This window comes from Ischnura elegans (genome assembly GCF_921293095.1).
Source record: "Ischnura elegans chromosome 13 unlocalized genomic scaffold, ioIscEleg1.1 SUPER_13_unloc_3, whole genome shotgun sequence".
Classification (NCBI taxonomy): domain Eukaryota; kingdom Metazoa; phylum Arthropoda; class Insecta; order Odonata; family Coenagrionidae; genus Ischnura; species Ischnura elegans.
In genome coordinates this window covers 6,838,093-6,861,053 of record NW_025791659.1, presented here as the reverse complement: position 1 = coordinate 6,861,053, position 22,961 = coordinate 6,838,093, and the positions used below count along the sequence as shown (strand labels likewise).

At 36.8% G+C, this 22,961-nt stretch overlaps 1 protein-coding gene across 2 annotated transcripts in view; it reads right to left on the bottom strand.

The window, feature by feature from the left end:
* Positions 1 to 18,242, bottom strand: part of LOC124172803 (zinc finger protein OZF-like) — a 36,490-nt gene extending 18,248 nt beyond the window's left edge. The window contains exons 1-3 of one of the 2 annotated variants that reach the window (XM_046552288.1): positions 18,171 to 18,242; positions 14,224 to 14,383; positions 1,918 to 4,045 (exon numbers count right to left, since the gene is read on the bottom strand). In XM_046552288.1, coding sequence (XP_046408244.1) covers positions 2,414 to 3,844 — 1,431 coding nt within the window. In that variant the 5' untranslated portion in view covers positions 3,845 to 4,045; positions 14,224 to 14,383; positions 18,171 to 18,242 and the 3' untranslated portion in view covers positions 1,918 to 2,413. Of the gene's footprint in view, positions 1 to 1,917; positions 4,046 to 14,223; positions 14,384 to 18,170 lie in introns of those variants that run through there. The other variant, XM_046552289.1, reaches the window with a different exon arrangement.
* Positions 18,243 to 22,961: the final 4,719 nt, after the last annotated feature.

Sequence of the window (22,961 nt, the reverse complement as noted above, 5' to 3'; positions counted from 1 at the left end):
AGAAATAAGGAATGCGGGTGGGTATCGCTATAGTGCAATGTAAATTTACTGCTTATACTTATTAGTTACTGCTCATAGTTTTGGAAGCTTGCGTGGTTTTCGTTTGGAGTTCACCGGTAGCCTAAGTAACGAGTCATCGCTTCATTTTTCAATGAACCATGATGCAAAGCGCATGCTTCCTCAGTAAATAATTTAAGTTTTGCTTTCTATATATTGAATGCTTCACATTAATGCACCATATAACTAATAAGCCAAGAGTTTTTTTAATGTGCAATTTTGCTAATTTGATTTAAGTCGTTTGTGATGCTCATCAGTCATGTTTCTTTTCTATAGCAGGAGCATCTAACTTCTGGGACCTCTTTCATTTAGAAAATTTTTGTACGTGCTTTAAACAGCTATTAATTTATTGATGTATTTTCATGTTCTAATACATTGTTTCTTGAAAAATGTTGTGGTCATTGCAGTAATAAGTATTGTTCATCGCAATCACCAGTCCACCCTATATCTTTCATCATGCATTCAAAATTGTGGGAGAAACCTGTTATGTGATCATCCACTGTTGGCTGGGTCGCGCAAGTTGTTAATTTATTGTGCTTCATACGATTGGACGAGGGAATTTTAATGGATTGGGTATGGGAATTTTATTCAGCCAAACAAGGGAGTTTCATTTTAGCTAACCAATGGAGTTTCAGTCTAGCTGTCCAAGGGAGCTTCAGTCTAGCTGGTAACCAAGGGAGCTTCAGTCTAGTCTGTAGCCAAGGGAGTTTCAGTGTAGCTAGCTAAGGGAGTTTCAGTTTAGTCGGCCAAGGGAGTTTCATTGGAGTAGCTGGAGTACTTAATTGCACTGCTACTGCACTGCCATTCCTCTTCCAAACTCCACTGTTTTGTTTCAATTTCAATGCAGTTTCAGCATAAAAGCAAGGCAGTGAGTTTCAGCCCAGTTTCAGTCAAATTTTAAGGGAGAAATTTTTACTTGAGATTCCACACCCCCACTATTAGTTGTGTCTGAAACACCCCTAGCCTTAATTCCTAGCTGCACCTCTGGTCTGCACAGAATCTTTAGTGCTGCCCAATTTAAGTACCCTCGGCAATTTAAGAGCCCACCATTAAAGCGCCTTACAGGAAAGGAATCGAAGGACACATATGCTGCGCTGCACACAGTTGAGAGGTTTAAGTGCGTTGAAGCAAAGGTACCTTAGCTACCTTGATAAAAAGTGTGATGGCTATGTGCATTTTGATTTGTTTTCGTGAGTTTGTAGTGATGAGATAGCCAAAAAGGAAGTGCAATGGAATTAGAAGAAAAAGTGAAGCGATTATTGCATAGGAGTAGTAAGAATGAGCAATACCACATAGTCACAGGGCTAGTTGAAAAGTGAGCATGGAGAGTTGTTGGAATGAATAATAACATGCAAATTAATGAGTCAAATAAATGGATATGAGGTTATACTGAAAGGGAGGTGGAAAAAGAGTGAAATAAGCTATGGAAATAAATTGTTGATAGTGTTTCGATAATTATATTTTTTATGCTCTAGAGTAAGGTAAAAGCAATGATTTCTACCAACTCGAATTACCGAATATGCATAAAATATTCTTCTATCCAGCAATTAATTAAGAGTGAACTATGGAACACAGACGCCAAGTAATTATGTTGGAAATTCTTCGGAAAATTAAGGTCCCTATATTTATCAGTGGATTCACTTCTAAGTACTAACATTGTCTGGCAATGTTCTGAACACAGAAGCATTTTACTTTCATTTGCTTTACACATACAGTTGCATCATTAAATTAAGGTACATTTTATCCTAAAAAACAACAATCACAATGCTATTGAGAAAGATATGGTAGTAGCAACCAAGACAATATTTTACCATTGAATAATTGGTATAGTAAACATATTTGAATATCAAATCCAGCAACATCTTTAATACAAAATATCTAGCCGCTACTGTCACATTTTTTAGGCTATGGACACAATTACATCGCTTTGAATGCGGTAAACTTCCTTGCCTTTGTTATAAATTCACATTAAGACATATTAAGGAATAAGAAGGATATGACTAAGGACATAAGACCTTCTAGCAGGAGTCTTCAAGTAAAAGTTACAGGCAAAATACCTTCATTGCATTTCTTTGATACTGATCTCTGTCAAACTGCAATTCAGAAATCCACCACTTCCTAATGCATTCACTACAGTGACACTATCTCTATTGGGTATTTCCTCATCATGATTTAACACTACTTTTGTAAGTCAGAATGAATTATGCGGCTCCCCAATACAGACTTTCTAAAGGTTAAATGAAAACTGTAATGAAATCTGTAAGACTAATCCTTCCCATGAATATTCATGACATGTGTGCATAAGTAACGAATCTGAATACACCCTTCATACCAGTAACTGGAAGAATAATGTCTCTCACATGTGTGAACGGAAATGCCTCACGAGGATGCTCTTTCGAGAGAAAGATTTCCCACACTCGCTACATGAATAGGGTTTTTCCCCTCTATGAGAACGCAAATGATTGTCGAGGGTGTAACTGCGAGCAAAGGACTTGCTGCAGACATTGCACGCATAAGGTTTTTCTCCTGTGTGTATGCGCATGTGTGTGCTTAGGCTGTAACTGTGAGAGAAAGATTTACAGCAAATGCTACAGGAATAAGGTTTATCACCAGTGTGAATATGCATGTGATTGCTCAGGGTATAACTATGAGTGAAGGACTTCCTGCAGATACTACAGGAATAAGGTTTATCAGCCGTGTGTATTCGTGTGTGCTTGGTAAGGACATCACTGCGACTGAATGATTTACAGCATATTGTACATGAATATGGCCTCTCTCCTGTGTGTGTACGCATATGAGTGTTGAGATTGCTTCTCTCAGAGAAAGACTTATTGCAGACACTACAGGAGTAAGGTTTTTCTGCTATGTGTATGCGCGTGTGCATGGTAAGGCAATCACTACGACTGAATGATTTACAGCATATTGTACATGAATAACGCCTCTCCCCTGTGTGGGTATGCATATGTTTGTTGAGGTTGCCACTCTGACAGAAAGACTTATTGCATATGCTGCAAGTATAAGGCCTCTCTCCTGTGTGGGTACGCATGTGTTTGGTGAGGTCAGAACTCTGATAGAAAGACTTATTGCAGACACTACAGGAATAAGGTTTATCCACATTGTGTATACGCATGTGATTTGTGAGAGTAGAAGATTTAATAAAACACTTATTACACACACTACAGGAATAAGTCCTCTCTTTTGCTCCTGAACACTTTCCTTTTTTGATGTTTCTATCACAAGGGGAGAAATTTGAGGACACATTTTCTATTGAAGGTTTAGGGTCTACATCAGTCCGTCTTCCTTTTTTAACCTTTCCTTTGCTCATAGTTCCTCCAGAGATCTCCTTAGGGGGCACATTTCCTTTTTGCGTCGTAAGTTTTATTTTACTTTTGTCGATCTTGCCAGAACGCACACTTTCCCCACTCTCTACATTCGTTTTCAGAGACTCATCTTGCACCATAAATGACTCTGCATCAACGTCCATATTGCTGGCACCAAAAAGAGTTTCAAGGTGTTTGATGAGCTCAGTTTTGCTGCTGTATCCAAGTGTGCAGTGGCAGCAATTATATGAAGTTTCATTTGATTTGAGACAATTTACAGGATTTTCTGTCTCGCTATTACTAAACTCTTCTGTGCCCCCCATGACTGCCTCTGTGCAACTCCTCTTTTTACTGACTCTGACCATCCTAAGGGTATTAGGGATAATTGGTGAATCACAACCACTTCCACCCCTCGCAACAGATCTAGTGACTACAGCTCCACTGATATTGGATACTTGTTTGTCCATTTTTAGGAATAGAGCAAGATGTTAACCTATCAGCAGGATCAGTTCCACATTTATCCAACTCTTCATTCATCACATTCCTTCATTCCTCTGCATCGGATGCTTCACTCTCACATTTAACGACGGTCACTAAGGCGGATGAAGGAATACATCATTATCATCCCTTAGCTGTATCCCTTAACTTCTTTACACCAGCTAAGAGCCCTAGAAAAGAATTTTAATATGTAAATACAAAAAAATTCTGCTGATTTAAGTTATAAAAGCCCTTTGAGTGAAAGCAATAAACCTGCTTCAAAATTGAAATGGACCACTCCATTGATATCTGCTCATTTAGAAGTAAAACTGTTACTTTAATGTTTAACTAATATATTGAACAATTACAAAAAAACACCACAAAGCATCACCTGCATAAGGTTAGGTTAACAGGATTTTAAAAACAGCTCATTGTCAGTAATAGGCTTGGCTTAATGGTGTAAGCACAAAAGAGGAAAGGGGCAATGCATGGGAAGGAGCACACACTATTAATTTCCAAAAAACAAAGATCTGGATGGGATAAAATGTGGGAGTCAAGAAACAAACGTCCAATCTAGTCCAACTCGCAAATAATGCTACTTCCAGGGAAAAGCAGAAACCCTTCCACGGGAAAGCAAGGATATCTGTGGGATCTATGAATTTAAAGTTTCTTTCGATATTGCAAGAAAAAGGTGAGCAAATACACTTTTCATTCGCTGCATTATACAGATTTTTATCATGGATTTAAAATAGCACAGGATTAAATAAAAACAGCTGCTTATATTTCAAAAAAGTAGCAATAAAATTATCAATTATTGAGATTAAAACAAAATAGATCATTCAGTCATGTCCAAAATATCCTTCTCAGCCAATTAAGGGGATGGCCAATCATCTAGAGGAGCACATTGATTTGAAAACTTTTAAACGGTTCCTGAAATATACAAGTGAGCAGTATTTGCGTCCTGTTGCAGAAATAACATATCCTACCCTCAATAAAACCGTCGGTCTCTAGGTACATAAGGTTCTCTAATCTGTGGTCCTTTTGGTCACTGGTGACCTCTCAGTCCTCTAATGAAGATTGAAACTGGTTTACTCTTCATACGTTATGACCACAGAATAGGAACTCCGTTATAAGGTAGGTAATCATATTGGTCACCTAATAAGGATAGCATGTAAACTGCTGTGGCCAAGATTCTACCTAGTGAGCAGAGGAACTATTACCGCCACTCTCCAGTAGAGTGAAGCAGATGACTAACTGATTCTTAGCTCGAATACAAGGATCAAGAACTTTGCTATTTCCACATAATATTTTATTAGCACCGACCATGGTTTCGTTACAGAGTAACATTATCAAGGTGAAGATTTAGGTAAATTGACAGTATATATATAGCAGGAGTCGTTGGTTAGGGGGAGGTAAGGGTTGGGGTTGGAGCTGGGTTTGGCATCACTGTAGGTGTGGTGGGTGATCATCAGAAAGTGTTCCATCATACCAGGTACTGTTTAAAGGTTTACGATATAAATTGTTAATTACTTGTAAGTATTGCTAAACTAAAAGACTACGCTTAACTTAGTACCTTATCTTAGAATTCAGAATTAAGTCAAAATTCATCATATTGGATGCTCCGATAACCTACGGGCATAAATCACAACTGCATGCAGAGCCCCCTCAACCATTTAATATTGGGGGATGAAAGACGAGGGTCAGCCTCATCGATTTTCCCGCAAGTGTCAAGTTATCGAGAGTACAGTTTTAATTGTTCTAATGTTGATCATGTGGCTCTTCTAAGACATAAAAAAATCTTAAAAACTCACTATTTATGAAATTTTCCAGTGCAAGACCAATATGGGCCATTCAGACATTTTTTAATAAGATGGCTCCCCAGATGAAACCTACTACCATTCCATACTGCTAAACTTAGAATGCTTAACTTAGTAAAACAAATTGGAAGAAGGGACAACCTTCAGGCAAACCTCAGTATTTCATATAAATATGAAAACCAAATTGACAAAAGTACTTAATGTAAGAATACAAGATGTGGCAAAAATTCATTATATTCGAGGCAGGGCTAGCTTTCCGGCACATCTCAGTCCTTCGTGTAAACATGAAACTCAAATGAGGCATAGTCCACTTTAATACAGTGAGCACACTAAGCTTTGGAGTTGAGTGATTGGGGGATTTGTCCTATGGGAATGGCATAAAAATCACTATTAACCACACTTCCACATTGAATATGACTGCCCTCACTCTATTGCAGGTTGATGTTCTTCCATAATATCTATAGCGTGAAAGTTGTACTATACACTTGTTTTTCATTGTCAATTAGCACTCACTGAAGGGAGGTATTTTGATTTTTCATAGTAAACATTAAAGTGTGTTTCAAAGGTGACATTTCAATATATTTGCATTAACTTTATCACTCATGTAACAAGTTGTACGATCAAACAAATCAAAGGCTGCACATCAGGCCGGCCCTTATTTTTCATAATTAAGAGATGTTTTGTTTTCCTAGTCTCAAAATGATCCAAATGAGGTTTATATTCATTTGTTTAAATTTGATTGCTTTTAAAATAATTGCAACCCATGTCCCAAGGGCTATAAGTACTGAGGACCCTCAATTGAGATTTTTGGAGCCAAAAAAGTGCTATTTCTATGTAAAACAAAAAGTAAAGTCCCTTAAGACTTATTTTCCGTTTGTTTTGACCTATCATTAAACGTTTACGAGATATCGTTCATCGCAATGCAATCCACCCCCCCAGGGCACCTCCCTGCACTGCGGCTCCATTGAGGTATGTCCTCTTCCACTTATTAGAGCCTTACCCTCCACCACCTTCCCTCCCATGACAAAGACTTTGCTCCTGCAGGCAAGATTTACATGCTAGTGGTAGAGAATTGAAAAGTTTATTCCTCTTGTGTCATGATTAGTATTAATTAAGCCTATAATGTCAATGTTAACCTTTCAAGGTCATTCTATGTAGTGTGTGCCGACCCCTTAAACCTTATTTTGCTGCTACAATATGACCACGCACCATTTCTGCATGCTTTATTATAAACTGCTCTTTATGCACAAAATGTTATAAGTATTTGATACATTTGTTTGTGAATTATGAAGGAATGAAAGAAATGAGCAGGGCTTCAAGGACCATAAGAGTTGATAGAAATATTCAAGGAAAAGAAACGAAGCCGTCAGTTCACATTTGTAGATCCAAGTGGGTAGATAGTTAGCTCTTATGTATAGTGTGCAAAGGATAGGAAATGCTAAGTTTTTTAGGATTTAAGGAGAAAAATGGTGAAAAAACTAGTTCACCTTGAATACACGTGACGTTCCTTTTAAGAATAGGCCAACAAAAAAAGTATGAAATCAAGTCTAAATTCAGACATTGAACTGGTTGAAAAACAAAGATGAAGAAATACTTGGCTCAAAGTTGCTCATAGTACGAGAAGTGCTGTGTGTTTTTTCCATAACCTAATGGGTTTAAAATGTATCAGACTTTGTGCGAGAAAAACAGTAAGAAATTCGTTTCATCCATGGAACAAAATGAGAATACCTGTTACTGCGGAAAATAAGGCGATTCAAAAGTTAGAAAAAATATGCAACTAATGGATTAACTTGCGACGACATAAAGAGAGAGTGGAAACTACCATGGAGATTCAAAGAAGAGAACCTTTTGTAGCAAAACTTGATGATTAGTTTGATATTACAAGGGGCGCTGCTATCGCGTTTTTGACGCACGCAGTTAATCCTTCAGATGAATGTGCATGGGATGATGAAGTAAGATTCTTATGCAATCAAATAGGAGCACGAAATGCAGTTATTGGTGGAATAGATTTCAATGTGCTCAAGGAGAAAGAAAATTTGTGGCTCCCCGCTCTTTGTGCTGCATCTGCTCCCAACAGTGACTTCAATACCCTAAAATTATGAAACTGTTAAGCTGGACATAGCAAAAGGAGTACAATAGAGGTTTTCAAACTACTTGTGGTACCTGTATGAGGAGTTGGTAGACCCGTCATTCTTTGATGGATCCTTTTCTGGGTGTGAAAAGGAAAACATGATACGGACACATGAGGGAAAATATGATCTACCAAAGATGGCATTCTATAAACGCAAAGACCTGAACAGGGTATCTATATCAAATTTTGTCACTACTTATTCGAGAAAGCCATTTAATGCATTAGAAATATGAACTGCATTCTTTGATGTGTCCTCGCAAGAATGGTATGAACATCCTGATTACAGGAACGATTTGCAATTTCATCGGGGACTTTAAGCGGTAGATGATTGTGCAGAGAGAGATTTTAGTATAATACAAGATTTTAAGTCAGTCATGTAGAAGGACAATAGCCTTCAAAATTAATTAGTAACAATAACTGTGAATTTTCATCGTACCACAACCCATAACATGCACAAATACACTTTAAATGCAAAACATGGGGTGTCAGTCAAAGATTATAAATACGAATATGTATTTTGTTTTGGTTAATATGTTCTGACATTCATGGAAAAGTAAAGATACGAGCAAATTGATTACTTTGTTTGGAAGCATTGTCATGGCATTTAAATTCTTTCTAACGTAAGCAAATTTCTTCAAAGACTACAATATTGCCATCAAGAGCAAGGTCTTTACCGAGTGAGGCGGGGCTGGAGGGGAAGTCTCTAGTAAGTGGTGCGGGTCGTACCTCAACGGAGCCGCAGTGTGAGGTGGATTGCATTACGATGAACGATATCTCGTAACGATCTTCAACTTTCAATCCATTCAAATTTACATTACATCATCATAATGAGAGAAGAAACTGCAGAAAAAAGAGAAGTTGTCAGCAGAAAATAAAGTTAATGCATTACATCAATTGGAAAAAATATGAAAACTGATAAAGTGTATTTTTTCTCCTTGCAGCTCACTCCCCCTAATATTTTACCAGGAACTATAAGAAGGTTAAAATTCCAAAATTTAACATCACGTTTCCTGCAAAGGTGGTAACTGTTGTTTTTCATTGTCTATTACCACTTACTTAAGGGAGGTATTTTGATTTTTCATAGTAAACATTAAAGCTTGTTTCAAATGTGACAATTCAATATATTTGCATTAACTTTATCGCTCATGTAACAAGTTGTACGATCAAACAAATCAAAGGCTGCACATTCGGCCGGCCCTTATTATTCAAAAATGAGATAAGTTTTGTTTTCCTTGTCTCAAAATGATCCAAATGAGGTTAACATTCATGTGTTAAAATTTGGTTACTTTAAATATAATGGCAACCCGTGCCCCAAGGGCCCTAAGCACTGAGGACCCACAACTGAGGTTTTTGGAGCCGAAAAAAGTGCTATTTCTATGTAAAACATAAAAGTAAAGTCCCTTTGGACTTATTCAAAGATTATAAATACGAATATGTACATGTTTTGTTTTGGTTAATATGCACTGAAATTGGAAAAGTGATGATATGAGTAAATTGATCACTTTGATTGGAAGCATTGTCATGGTAATTAAATTCTTTCTAACGTAAGCACATTTCTTCAAAGACTACGTATTGCCATCAGAAGCAATGTCTTTACTGAGGGAGGGGGGTGGAGGGGAAGAGGAAGGTGGTATTTCTCCATCCTGAAGCTTGAGACTTGATATCTAAGGATGAAATTATATTTTATCGACACGGTTTTATTATTTACTTAGCTCTATTTTTAAAGTTTAGTACTCTCTCATTGCCTATCTTCGTACACTAAGCCATTCATATCAATTTGTTTCCCGCATTTTGTTCAACCCCAGTAAATTGCGTGCATTCAAACTGATCATTTACATTAATCCAATTCATTATCCTCAAATCAGAACAACCTTATTTAAATTCTGCCATTTTCAATTAATTTCGCATTACACCATATAGTGTTGCGTAGGTTACCCTGTGAAGTTACCTTTTCCTCAATTGGAATTCACTGTTCTGATTCTGTAGGGTCCCTATTCTATGGTATAAATATTTCCTTAATGCCCTCGGTGGTCAGGAATCCTTTCAACGAGATAAAACAATATTTTCGCCTGCCACATAAACGTTAGTTTTAGAATGGAGAATTATTAGGACGAATCATAAGAGAATGCCATGTATGAGCTTACGCAAAAAGATTCATCTAAAGCGTAGCGTAGATGTATCAGCGTACTTCTCCATGTGGGAACATGTTCACTGATGAAGAGGGAACACGGGAGACTGAAGGCATTCAAGATATGGGAGTAGAGAAGAATTGAAAAAGGTAATTGGGCAGAGAAGAGCATTAAGTGCTGAGACAAGTGGTGACAAGTGGCATCCTCTAGATGAGATACGGAGGAGACAAGATATTGATGGAGTGAGTATTGAGCCAAGAGAAGACGTTGAAAACATTAATAGAGGGTAGAATGCTGGGTAAACAAAGGAAAAATATAAGATTTTATAGGTTTTTTTGCAAATCGATGAGAGGGAGGCCATAAGGGAGGGGAGACTCCCAGAATACACCATGGAAAGATGCCTTATCAGTAATATACTTCTGTAATTATCACCTGTGTAGAGATTTTAAATTAGAAAAAATCTTATGAAATGAGGAATATTTCACCAAGAACTACCATTTCATAAGTTTAAAATTTCTCTCTTGAACCACCGCTCCCGCATAATATTCACCAAAGATAAACACTTCCATATTATTACATATATAATACACATGATACAGTCATCTTGCAGGAATATACATGAACCAGATAAAAGCTGGGAAGAAAAGTCATCAAACGGGTCTGCAAGGAAGTTAAATGCTATTGGATCTTTTCAGAGTCATATGGCAACATAAAAAATTATAGTATAATCTGATTGTTCCTTTTAAAAGTTATCAGAGTGAGGCATCAGGAATACTAAACGTTATTATTTTATTCTGATATCCAATTTACTGGATGGTAATCATGTTCCATTGGAATGACAATTCAGTGGTGAATTAAGCATCAAACGACCATACATATGACCCATTATGATCTGCAAAGTGATTTCCAAAAAAAGTTAAGGAAGATAAGTGAAATTAAGCTACTATGTTTAGTTAAAAAGGATAATATGGGGAATGATGCATTGACACTATCTTCAGTAAAAAAAAATGCCAAAACTTGCAAGGAAGAAATAGACATGGAATATTTGTAAGTAACAAAATGCCAAAACTTACTCATGGAAACTTTTTGTGTAAATATGAACGATGCGAGTCGATGGCTTTTGCGGAGGAAAATTTACGGAGAGGAAGGAAACACTAACTTGGAATACTTCCATAACATAGCAACAAGGTGCATTCTAAGATATGGTCCCTAATGGCTAAAGATGCATATTTCAGGGAAAAGAAGAAAACCATGGTCCAACATTTTACAAAAAGCATCTCGAGGTATATACGTGGTCCGATAAAGAAATGTTACATCTTTAATGTTTTGAGTGCCGCAAGAGAATGCATTTGCATTGATTTCCCATGCATGTATCAAAAACAACTAACTGTCAGTAATTATCAGACACTGACCCCAATAAGTCCATCTTCCATTCACCCCTACCGCAGTGTTCTGCACTCATAAGATACAAACATGCAGATGATGAATAAAGACTTTTCAATGATCCGCTAAGGACACTGAGTTTTTGAACAGGTCTCAGTAGGAATTCATTCTTTCCTCAAACAAAAATGTACAAAGAATAATGCTGGGTGCAACCTCATGCCTATATTTCATTTTAAGGAACTCATACAGCCACATTTTTTTCAATAATGGCAATCATTTGAGAAAAAAATACCACTAAAACGAATAATTAGGCGGCTTAAAAGCACAACTTATGAACATCCCCAATAACAGCACTAAAAGTAGAATTCTTAATTAACATAAACACGCACTTCAATACATGTATTAAAATGAGCATCTAACAGAACACGAAAAGGACATTCACAAGGAAAATAACAAGAAAGCTTCAAGGGAAATGCCATGAGCATCCCTCAATGATGAGCACTAACAGAAAAATTATGAACAAATGGAAATAAGCATACCATGGTGATCACCGAAGAGAGTGTCCATAGTCTTCATGCTACTTGAAAAGCATTTTACAACCACAAAACCAACAGGCAAATTCAAAAATATGAACATCCCCAATAGAAAGCAGTAAAATATTTCTGAGCAAACGCAAATAGGCACTATCAGCACTCAAAAAGGAAATTCATTAGCACAATACATAAATGCAGCTTAAAAACATGTATCATGAGCATCCCTTAATACTCGGTAATAAAAGAAGAACTATGAACAAATGGAAATATGCAATCCATGATAGCTATTAAAGAGAGGGCCCTACAGAACTCAAAAAGCAAACTCACAAGCCTAATAGAAGGATGCAGCTTTAAAGGAAATGTGATGAGCCGCCAGCAATGACAGCACTTAAACTATTATGAAAAATACAATAAAGGCACTTAATAAATTCAAATAAAGCAAGCATCTACAGTCTATAAAACACTCGAAAAGTATACCTATAAGCATAAAATGATGAAGGAGCTATAAAGTATGTAATTTTATGATAATCCCGCAAAACTCAGTACTAAAAGAAGCAAGACCAACATACAATTGGGAAGTGCCATCTCTTTTAGTATTAAGAAGAGAAAATGTGAGTTGAATCCTAAATTAATACAGTAACACCTCTTTACATCGTAATGTAGGGGATCAAAATATGGGCAATTTCAAGTATGGAGGTTCACTACAGAGAGGTTTCAGTGATAGGCACCATTTTTTCATATACTTTAGAAACGAAAGGCACTACTGTCTTTTAAACCATCATATTTATGTGTTTAAACAAACATGCATGCCTAAGTGAACATGTATTCATTATTAAATAATTGCGAAAGGCGAGCACTATCACATGATTTTTACCATGATTCGAGAGAAAACGATGTGATCCTTCAGGGATGCTGACTTATATAAAATATTTGAAGGGCCCAAACCGTGGATATTACCCTGGGAAATTTTATAAGTAGTGAATTTTGAAGTTTTTTAAGCATTTTAGAAGAGTCATATGATCAACATTAGAACCCTGATAACTTAAATCTCGATACCTAGACACTCCGGGGAAAATCAGCAAGCCTGGCAAATTTTTTCCTCACAGCCATAACGAATTTTTGCGGGGGCTTCGGCGCCTTCAGGTCCCATGGAGTTGGCGCCACTGTGATCTTTCTTAGTTCATCAGTCACTCAAATGATTAGGATAGTGGGATACCTTTTTTCTTATTTATTGTTAGGTATGCCCTCATATGGAACAAAATGGCCACAACTGATGAATAACGTGAAAATTACAGCATGTTATAGGTGTATAAGAAAAAAATATGGGTAAAACATTTATCGCTGAAAATGCCATTCCATGTTCATTGTCGCGGCTGCATTAATGGTGTCTAGTTGTCTTGGTATGATTTGCGGAGGTAGTTTGCTGTTTCGGGGGTGTCTCCTTGGTATGATAAATGGAAGTTTTAAGATACAAAGAGTTTCACAACATAGAGGTTTGCCTATAAATTTACATGTAAATCTGATGGGACTATAGGGGTGGTATAAAGTATGGAGGTTTACGATGTAAAGAGGTTCACTACCTACAGGTTTTACTGTATATTGAAAAATTGCAAAAAGATTCCCCGACACAAAGCGCCACCCGCATCAATTTAATTAACTGCGATTAGAAAACAGATGCAAGAGAAAGGGGAAAATGGTGTATGTGAAAAAGAGGAGAGTGGCAATATAGGCAAAGGAGCAGAATCTATCAGCCTTCCTAAAATCTAAGATTTGGAGAGGATAAAATGAGGGGTAAACATCCGACGTAGCACTTGTCAACAAATTAATGCTGCCTTCAAGGCAAAGCAATCCATGAATGGGATCTATAAAGTTTGGGTGTCCAGTATGTCTTGTCTTGAGGTTGTTAATGCAACACTTTTTTCATTGAAGGCAGGGATGTTTGTACACTCTGAATATTGGTCCACTCCTGCTCTGACTATTAGGCTTTCCATCTATCAATTATAGTGAGACAGAAATTTGGAATCCTAATCATTTAAATTAACTAGCAAGGCCATGTCATCAAAGGGTCTGAGGGCAGTGTCTTGCCCTCAGAAGCTACTGACATGCAGATGATGAATTGAGATTTATTGATGATTCACTAAAATACCAGTATCAAAGAAAAAATATTTCCATAGACTTATATTTGAACAGAAAGCAATAGGAATTCATTTCTCCTCCAACAATATAGAACTTAGATTGATGCAAGGCAGAAATTAGTGCCCAAATTTCTTTCAAACTGTTATATATTTTCAATTGTAATTTAATTTATTATACTGTTTCTGAAATGAACACCTGATTAATATAAGAGTCCTGTTGCATAAATGTCATTTCTCTTACCCCCAACAAAAAAGTGCTTCTCATGATGCCATAAAGGAAGTCTCTTTTTCGGGAATTCACTGGTTCAGTGGTGATCACTTGGTCTTCCCATGAAGATGTACACTGGTTCTCAGACGATTTTATGACTATTACCAATAATTCCCTCAGTGATGGCCATGAACTGTTTCAAAAAGATAAAAAGATATTTACACCAGTCAAATAAATGCAGGCAGCAGAATAAGGACATATTAGGAAAATTATGAGGGTGGTAATATAACAGTTCATATTATCAGAGTCTAATCTAGAGTCCATCATTGTTCCGTATGGAAACATGTTCAATTAGCAAGAAGGACAGTGGAAGACTGAAGGTGTTCAAGTTGTGAGAGTGGAGAAGAATCAAGATGGTAAGTGGATGAAGAGGAGAAATGAAGTGCTGGAGATGGTGGGTGAGGAGAGGTAACTTCTACATGAGAAACAGGCAAGAAAGAAGGTATGGATGGAAAAGTACTGAATGAGGACAGAATGTTGAAAACAGTTTCACGGATGGAAGAATGTTGGGCAATATGGGGAGAGAAAGGACGAAAAGAGGATATTTAGTTAACTGCATGAACTTTCCAGTGGAAAAAAGACATGTTTTTATCACGCACCAGAGAATTCTTCAGTTTTTTTTATCTTTAAAATGGAATACGGTCTTTTTCATGTTGATTTTTAACGTCTTAAACGCAAGGCGATTCACTTTTATGGTCTGGCATGCTCACGTGGGACTTACATTGACATAGTCTACTCCAACTGCCATGATTCCAAAGATAGGTTTCCCGTGTATATCCCATCGGCTTCATATTTTCAAGACAAAATATTTCTCTTCTTTAACATCCTACAATGGAGTGAGTACTGAGCAGGGAATGGATGTTGAAAACAGTTTTATAGGGTTGAATGTCGAGTGAACAAGGTATAGGAAGGAAGTGAAAAGGGTTTCTTAAGCCTTATTTGAAATGTGAAGGGAGGAGAGCCAACCAGAATACTTCCCAAGGCCATTTTACATGGGGCACATCATAGCACAGGTCAGCACTGCATACATATCTCAATCTTGCGTGCAATAATTATTGAGCAGAAGAATGCAATATTGCTTTACACAGTACTCATAACCACATTCATTCAAATAAATGATGGTTAGCTAGCTTGAAAGCCTCATTTGGATACAAAAATCAATGGTTACTAAAATTAAGGCTAGAAATACTTTTTCATCAGCAACAATAAAAAGAAGCAACAAAATATGTCACGTTAAAAAAACTGCTGTGTTAAAACTGAAATCTGTGATGAAATAAATGATAAATAAATAAACAGTGTCAAAGAAAATAAAAGAAACACTTTGAAAACATGTAGAACCATTATCAGTGAGAAGGTGCAAGAGCTATCAAATTTAAATGCCCGTAGAAACGGTTCATTTATTAGTATTCAGGCGATCCAGGTGGAATTACAAAAGAGTGCCTATCAATACTCAAGAAGCATGCTCATCAATAGAAAATAATCAAAGTACTGCAGGGAAAAGTTTGTAATAGCTTAGCACGCCTGACTGCCAATCGGGAGATCCGGGTTCGAATCCAGGCTAAGTCAAAAATTTTTCATGGCGAACTTCATCCTTTGGTGTGTGAAACGAAATTATCATGTTGATACAAAGTAGTTATCATGAAAGTATCTCCAGAAAATCAGCACTAAAAAAAGTGTTATGAAGAAATGGAAACAGGCACTTCACGATAGAAGATAGAAGGAGTTTCTATCAGAACTGAAAAAGCATTCTCACTAGTACAACAGTATCACAAAGATTCAGATCAGTCGTCATGATTCACCCCCAACAATCATCACTTAAATTAGCATTATCAACAAAGGAAAATAGGCACCACATGATGGCATTTATTAAGATTGCCTATCAGCACTAAAAAGGCAAGTTCAATGACACAAAATGACCATGCAGATTAAAAGCCAATTTCATGAGCATCCCCCAAAAATCTGCACCAAAAGAAGCATTATAAACAAATGCAAAAGTGCACTCCATGATGAAAATTAAAAAGAGCCTCTATAGGCGCTTGGAAATATAAATTCACAAGCACAAACTGATCGGGCAACTTCAAACCAATTGTCATGCCCAACCCCTAATAATCAGCACTCGGAGACGTATTATGAACATAATATGGCAATAGCACATCATGAATGACATTAATAAGAGATGTCTATCACCACTCCAAAAGGAAATTCACAAGCCCAAACAGTTTGAGACAGCTACATAGAAAATGTCATGAGCATTCCTTAATACTCAGGGTAAAGAAGCAACACGCACAAATCTAAGCAGGTAGTATGTGATAGTGATTGAAGAGATCAACCCTCAGTACTCGAAAAGCATCTTCACAAGCACAAAACAAACAGTGAGCTTTAATGAGAATCCCCCAAAAATCAGACGTAAAAGAAGCATAATGAGCAAATGGAGATAGCCACTTCAAGATGGCAAGTACAGCAAACATCTATCTCCTCTCATAAAAGAAATTTCACAGGCAAACATTTACGTAAATTCACAAGCACAAAAGAATCAGGCAGTATGGAAGCATTTGTCCTGAGGATTACCCAAAACCCACAATTAAGGATGCATTATGAATAGTTAAAATTAGGTACTTCACGATGGAAAATAGTAAGAGTCGATCAGCACTCAAAATGCAGGTTCACTAGCACTAAATGATAATGCAGATTCAGGGCAGTAGTTATTATTAACACTCAATAATCAGCTCTAAAAGAAGCATTGTGACCGAATGAAAATAGGGTCTTCATGATGACATTCAAAGAGAGTGTCTTTCGGAACTCCAAAAACGAAGTAACCAGCTCAAAAAAATAATCAGGCAGCTTCAAAGTAATTCTCATGAGCATCTCCCGATACTCAGCACAGAAAGAAGTATGTATTAAGAACGAATGTAAACAGCCACTTTTGTGACGGTAATTAATAAGAGCGTCCATCGGCACTCAAATAACTTGCCAAGAGTTTACAGTAATCCCAACGTATGAAGCATATAATCAGTAAACAATGATAAAACGACTTTAGTTCTAAGTTATCCTTAACCGGTATTCCAGTCAGTAAATCCTCAAGATTCAAACAAAATAAACGCACCAAACCGATACCAACGCTCAAAATAAGGTTGGCAAAAAATATCTTCGCTTTTAAATATCACATCCCAGAATATAACTCATTTTTTCACAGACCTCGAAGCTATAAACGGAGGAGTAATAATTAAACATCTCCTTAAAGATTTTTCTACTTAGTTTTTATTCAATTTTATTTGCCAAGAGGTAGCGGTTTTTTGCTATAAATTCACAACAATTTCATGTTTTCGTAATGTTTCTAACATCGCGAGAGTGATTTCCGCAACACCTGACTGTGAGAAGAATGTGATACTGGAAACGTAATGAAAGGAAATTAATACCAATGATTTTCTACCATTTACATGATATTAAGTCACAAAAGATAAATGGATGGTAACATTTTGTAAACATTGGCGAACATTTAGAAAATACAATCTCATTACGAAAGGGCCACACATCACAGAAATCTAAATAACATTCCCAAAAATATAGTCTTGGTACACACACGAAAAAGTAATTTTGATAAACGAGAAACAAAATGCATGATGGAGGTGCTGATATGAAAATGTTCATTTTACGACAGCCAATCATCACAAAAACACTCGCCAATTGCACAGTATTCAGCTCCGCCATAAATATGGATAAGATACACGAATACGAATTCAGTGACAAGGATATGAGATATAAGACTATATAATAGTACCTCCAAATCACAACAATGAATGATGGATTCAGCACCAGCTCAAGATCTATTATGCGAACACGCAGTACATCTTAAGTTATTTGTTTAATAACAGAAGCAACGCATTAACAGAATTAAATTTTTACCAACAAAAACTACTAACCTCAACTTGTCGGAAGTCCTTCACCAAAACGAAATCCACAAGTAATGTCAAATAATGAGACCAATCTTCAAACGTACAAAAATTACAGTATGTTATTCCCCTGGATAAACACAGCTTCTCACATCACTCACATGTGCTCATGCTCATGAACTAATCGAGCTATCGCTCGAGTCGACTCGAAAGTCGAAATGCAAGTGCGCAAGGACATCGACTGATCGATATGAAAAGCCGCGCGGCGGTCGTTACGGATTGGACATACATTGATTCGTCATATGTTGATGTTCATATCCAGGTCATCTTCCTTCACTTAAAAAAATCCCTTATTAATTTTTCAGATGTACTAAAATTTAATCTTGGTATGAAGCAAAACGTTTTCGAATTGAAGCATAAGTAAAAATTTCCTCAATAAAAAAAGGAGTCTTGGTGCCAACTTTCGTCTAGTTCCTTCCAAATCTGCTGTTATCTCCACAATTAGGGATGCATTTTTTAATCTTCCGTTTATAAATCCAAGACCATAGCCACTTACAAGGACCAGAACCTGTGAATTTCACGAACGCTGTATATTTAAATAATTTATGTTTCTTGACCAAATCTATTGTATCTAGTTAACCTAGATTTTTCTTAAAATCATAAACGTTTGACTTTGAATCGGAGTCTTTTCCTAGTGTTTAATTGAGCAGGGCCGTTTTCCAGACTTGAAAAAAGTTAAATTTAATGTAATCAACGAAGGAACCTATATAATTTATTCACAAAAATTACTATCTTAGCCCCTATATGACTTATTCTACATCCAAGGATGTACCCAGGACCATAACTTTGGGGGGGGGGGGTAGCCAAGTTGTGACATTTTAGCATGGAAAAGGAGAATGGCACAAACATTTTAAGAAAATTATAACAGCGTTTTATTAGTTTATGAGGTTATTTAAAAAATAGTTTTATTTTAGTTACTTATCTTATAAATACCAATAGATATTGTATTTTGTGGGTTAAAGGAAAATTTGTTGAATACTTTCGTTTCAATTCAGTACAGAAGACATCTGCGACTTTTGCTTCTAGGGGGAAGGGCAGCTGCCCCCCTGCCTCTTGCTGGGTACGCCTATGAATAGGGAACTTGCATATATTTCAGATATAATCAATAGCCCCAAAATTATATAAAAATATATGTTTGCATACCTCGGTGAAAGTTTTTTTATTATTTTATGACGTGGTTTGCGATATTTAATGCATCAAAGTTCACGAGATTTTTCAAATGCAAGTGAGAAGCGAAAACGCCCGATGATTGGCTGGTAGAAAAGTGACGTCATAGTTCAGTACGAGGCACGGCGGCACGGCCATAGTATAGGTTGCATACTTGAATACATGCGACGGCGTGGTTATGATTCATTTATTGAAGAACAGACGTATCGGAGTTGTTCATTGTGACTTCAGGGCTATTATTTGATCTATTTCTCCTCCATTGAAAGCGATAGATTGCGTAAAGATGAAGGCATATGGTTATTCTTAGGCTGATCCTAGCAAGCTTCCTGTTACTGATTCCATCATGATAACAGGGTATTTTAGTGAAACTGTAGACTTCGTCGGCTCGGAAAGTCGATGCCGAGAAATGGAAAGGTAGCTGATGTGCATCTGTTATGTTTTATAGTTCATAGCAAAGTGAGACTTGCGTATAATATTGGCGAAAGCGTATAATCATGTGAAATGTGTATTCTTTTGGCGGTCCGGTAGAGTCTTATGGTGAACTTATTTCCACCTCGAAGCTGTCGATGATACTTTCAACTTAAAAATACCTTGCCTGGAGGGCGACAGGAAGCCAAACTATTAATGTTTCAATTTACTAGCGATAATATAGACGAACTTCCAACACAATCTACCATCTTGTGACTAAAAACCCCGAAGCCACTTCCTATTCTGCAGAAAGAATCGGTCAATCGCACTTCGATCAATATAATAAACACAACGTCTTCAGGTGTTAATAAGTTACTTTTGAAATGAAATACTTACTAAATTAGCATTAAAATGTGCATGTTTTCCAAACAGAGTCTTTAATACATTTTGGGAGCTTTTCTCACGATATATCCGAAACCTTCTCCAAAGGCGAGCTCATCGTCATTGCGATCGGTTGGCACTTAAAAATTCCGTATTGGAAATCCTAGAGGGATGACCTTCGACGATGACCGTGATCACCTGCACTCTCACTATCACTGGAACCCGTGGTGGAAATATCATCCCAATCCAATTTCTATTTGGTTTTAACTGGGGAAAGAGGAACATAGAACTGCACATTCTTTGGGCAACTTAGGGTTTGACTTTCCCTAAAACACCCCATTTCCCCTGTGGTGCACATCAGTCCTATCTTTATACGATGGCCTGACAACCTTTAAATGGATCCTTGGTTTATCCTGACAACCAACTAAATGGAAATTGCTGATCCACACATGTCTTAAGACAAGAATTCTTGTTATCTCCATAGTTTCCAAATCAAAGGCCGCGGAACATTCCTCTTGTGACTCAACTTTTTTTTGAAAAGCAAGCAACGGCGTAGAATAAAATCAAAGAATGCTGCGATTCATTTTTTGTGACCACCTCTGGATTCCATTCTTTTCCATCTACAACTTCCTTTATCTTTCGGGGTAAACTATGGGACAAGATAATGTTTAAATATTTTCATTAATTTACAACAAAATATAAGTTCGAAAAATACCCAAAAGCCATTTTATTAATCCGCACTGATGAGTGTAAATTAATGTGGAAGATGAATGCTGTAGACGTAGTAGTTTTCCTTAGGTTGAGTTGCAAAGTTCATGAAGTTGACAAAACGGCTAATTTTTCGGTGCGCGGAGTCATTTATAGCACTGGCCGTGTCTACATTTTTCAATTTTTTGTAATAAAATAAATCAGAATTTAGGATAAAATTTCCTTTAAAATGACGTATAGTTCATTATTATAGCATGCAGTGATGTCAGGATATAAATTTGCGAAGTACAGCGGCGCATCATTTTGACGCCGACAGTAGAAGAAAATGCTGTTTTCTTGGTTGGCACTCGAATGCATGAGGATCAACGTTGCTCTATATTTTCATATTTCCTCCCTTGATTTTAAACATCATGGAATTTTTTATGTCCTTCCGTAACTGAAATTGAACAAGTGCCTTAATAATTTGAGTCCATCGTAACGATCGTAACCATCGAGAAACACCTATCTCGATTTTTGTTCGGAATTCCTTAAGTTGAGTTTTTATTCTACGGCGGCCGAATTATCGAAAAATCTCAGTTTCAAGTTATTCAGTCAATGAAATATGGAAATATTATTTATATTATATTTATAAGTTATCTTCGCTCACATAGCATACGGGTTTATCATTCCGTTTATTATACTCTTATTTTTCCGTAACGCTCATCCCGACAGACGGCATGCATCGAGGCTTTTCTTCTAATTTCCTCCGTGGGAATGCAGACGAAAATTTTTTCTGGGGTGTTATTGCACAGAGGAACAATGCACCACTTGTAATTTTTCCTTATTTCACCCATGTTCTCCTTTAAACGCAACGTGGCTCTTCCAAACCTGCAGTTACTGGGCTTGGATCTTGGACTCGTACTGAACTATGACGTCACAGCCAAAGATTAGTGGGGGCGGTATTTTTTAGCCCGCGAAACTCGTGCGACTTTTGGGAGTCATTTTCTAGGGTATTAACTGAATTTTAAGCGGAAAAAAGTATATTGCTGTACTAAGTGTTTACTGTAGTATATCAGCATACTGTTTATAAAAAGTATGCAATTTCCCTATTGAAGCATGAGTCTATATTGGCGTGGCTTCCTTTGTAGTTGCATACAAATGAAAATGGGATTAGTTGAAATTTATGGTGGATTTCATTATTTTGCATGAAGAATATTTCATACATTTTTTATTCAGTGTTCTTCATAGATTCTTGTTGGAAAATCAAGCTACAGAAAGCAGTGGTGTGGCCAGGAATTTAGTTCGGGTACGGGGGTCCAAAAGCAGGGGGGAAATTTTCAAAAAACAGAGTACTAAGTAATGGGTTTAAAGCTAAATTTAACACTTTTCTTAATCGAGAAAACCTCAATTGTTTAAGAAATATTTAGTATATTCATGATTTTCAATGTTTTGTTTCCATTTATGAAGTGAAATAATTAAGATTATATATTTCAGGAGGGGACCTTACCCAACGGCTCCCCCCCTATCCCCGCTGGCTACGCCACTGGCATAAAGAAAGCCAATATGGCTCATGCGATGTGAATGGTGCAGCGAATAAAAAGAAAAATCACATAGCATCGTCGTATTTACACTGTTGAGGTCATTTACTAATTGCGTCAATGCCATCTGACTGTGACTTCTTATGCCTCATCGTTTCTTTCATTAGCTCTAGTTTTATTTTTCCAGCAATTAGCAGAGGCATATTATAGGGACGCACGAAAATGTTAAAAATAATGTAGTCATTAATATTCATTAAATCAAAAAACAATTAATAAGATAAAGCCGGAGATACACAATGGTAAAGTCGAGCTGATAGACAAAAGACCGAATGAATATTAACGTCATTCATTTAATTCATTCAACCATCATTCGATTGCATTGAATAACAAATTGTCTGCGAGATTGCTTTTAAATATCTGAAGTTCTTTGGATGACTTGAGCGCTACGGACAAATTACTTAACACAATCTCATAAGAATGGATTAGGGACTGCTTGTATTTGAGGTGAGGGTTCCGACAGAAATGGTGACTTAAAAGTGAGAGGTTTCTTTGTGGGAAAGATACGAATGGCATGTTTTTG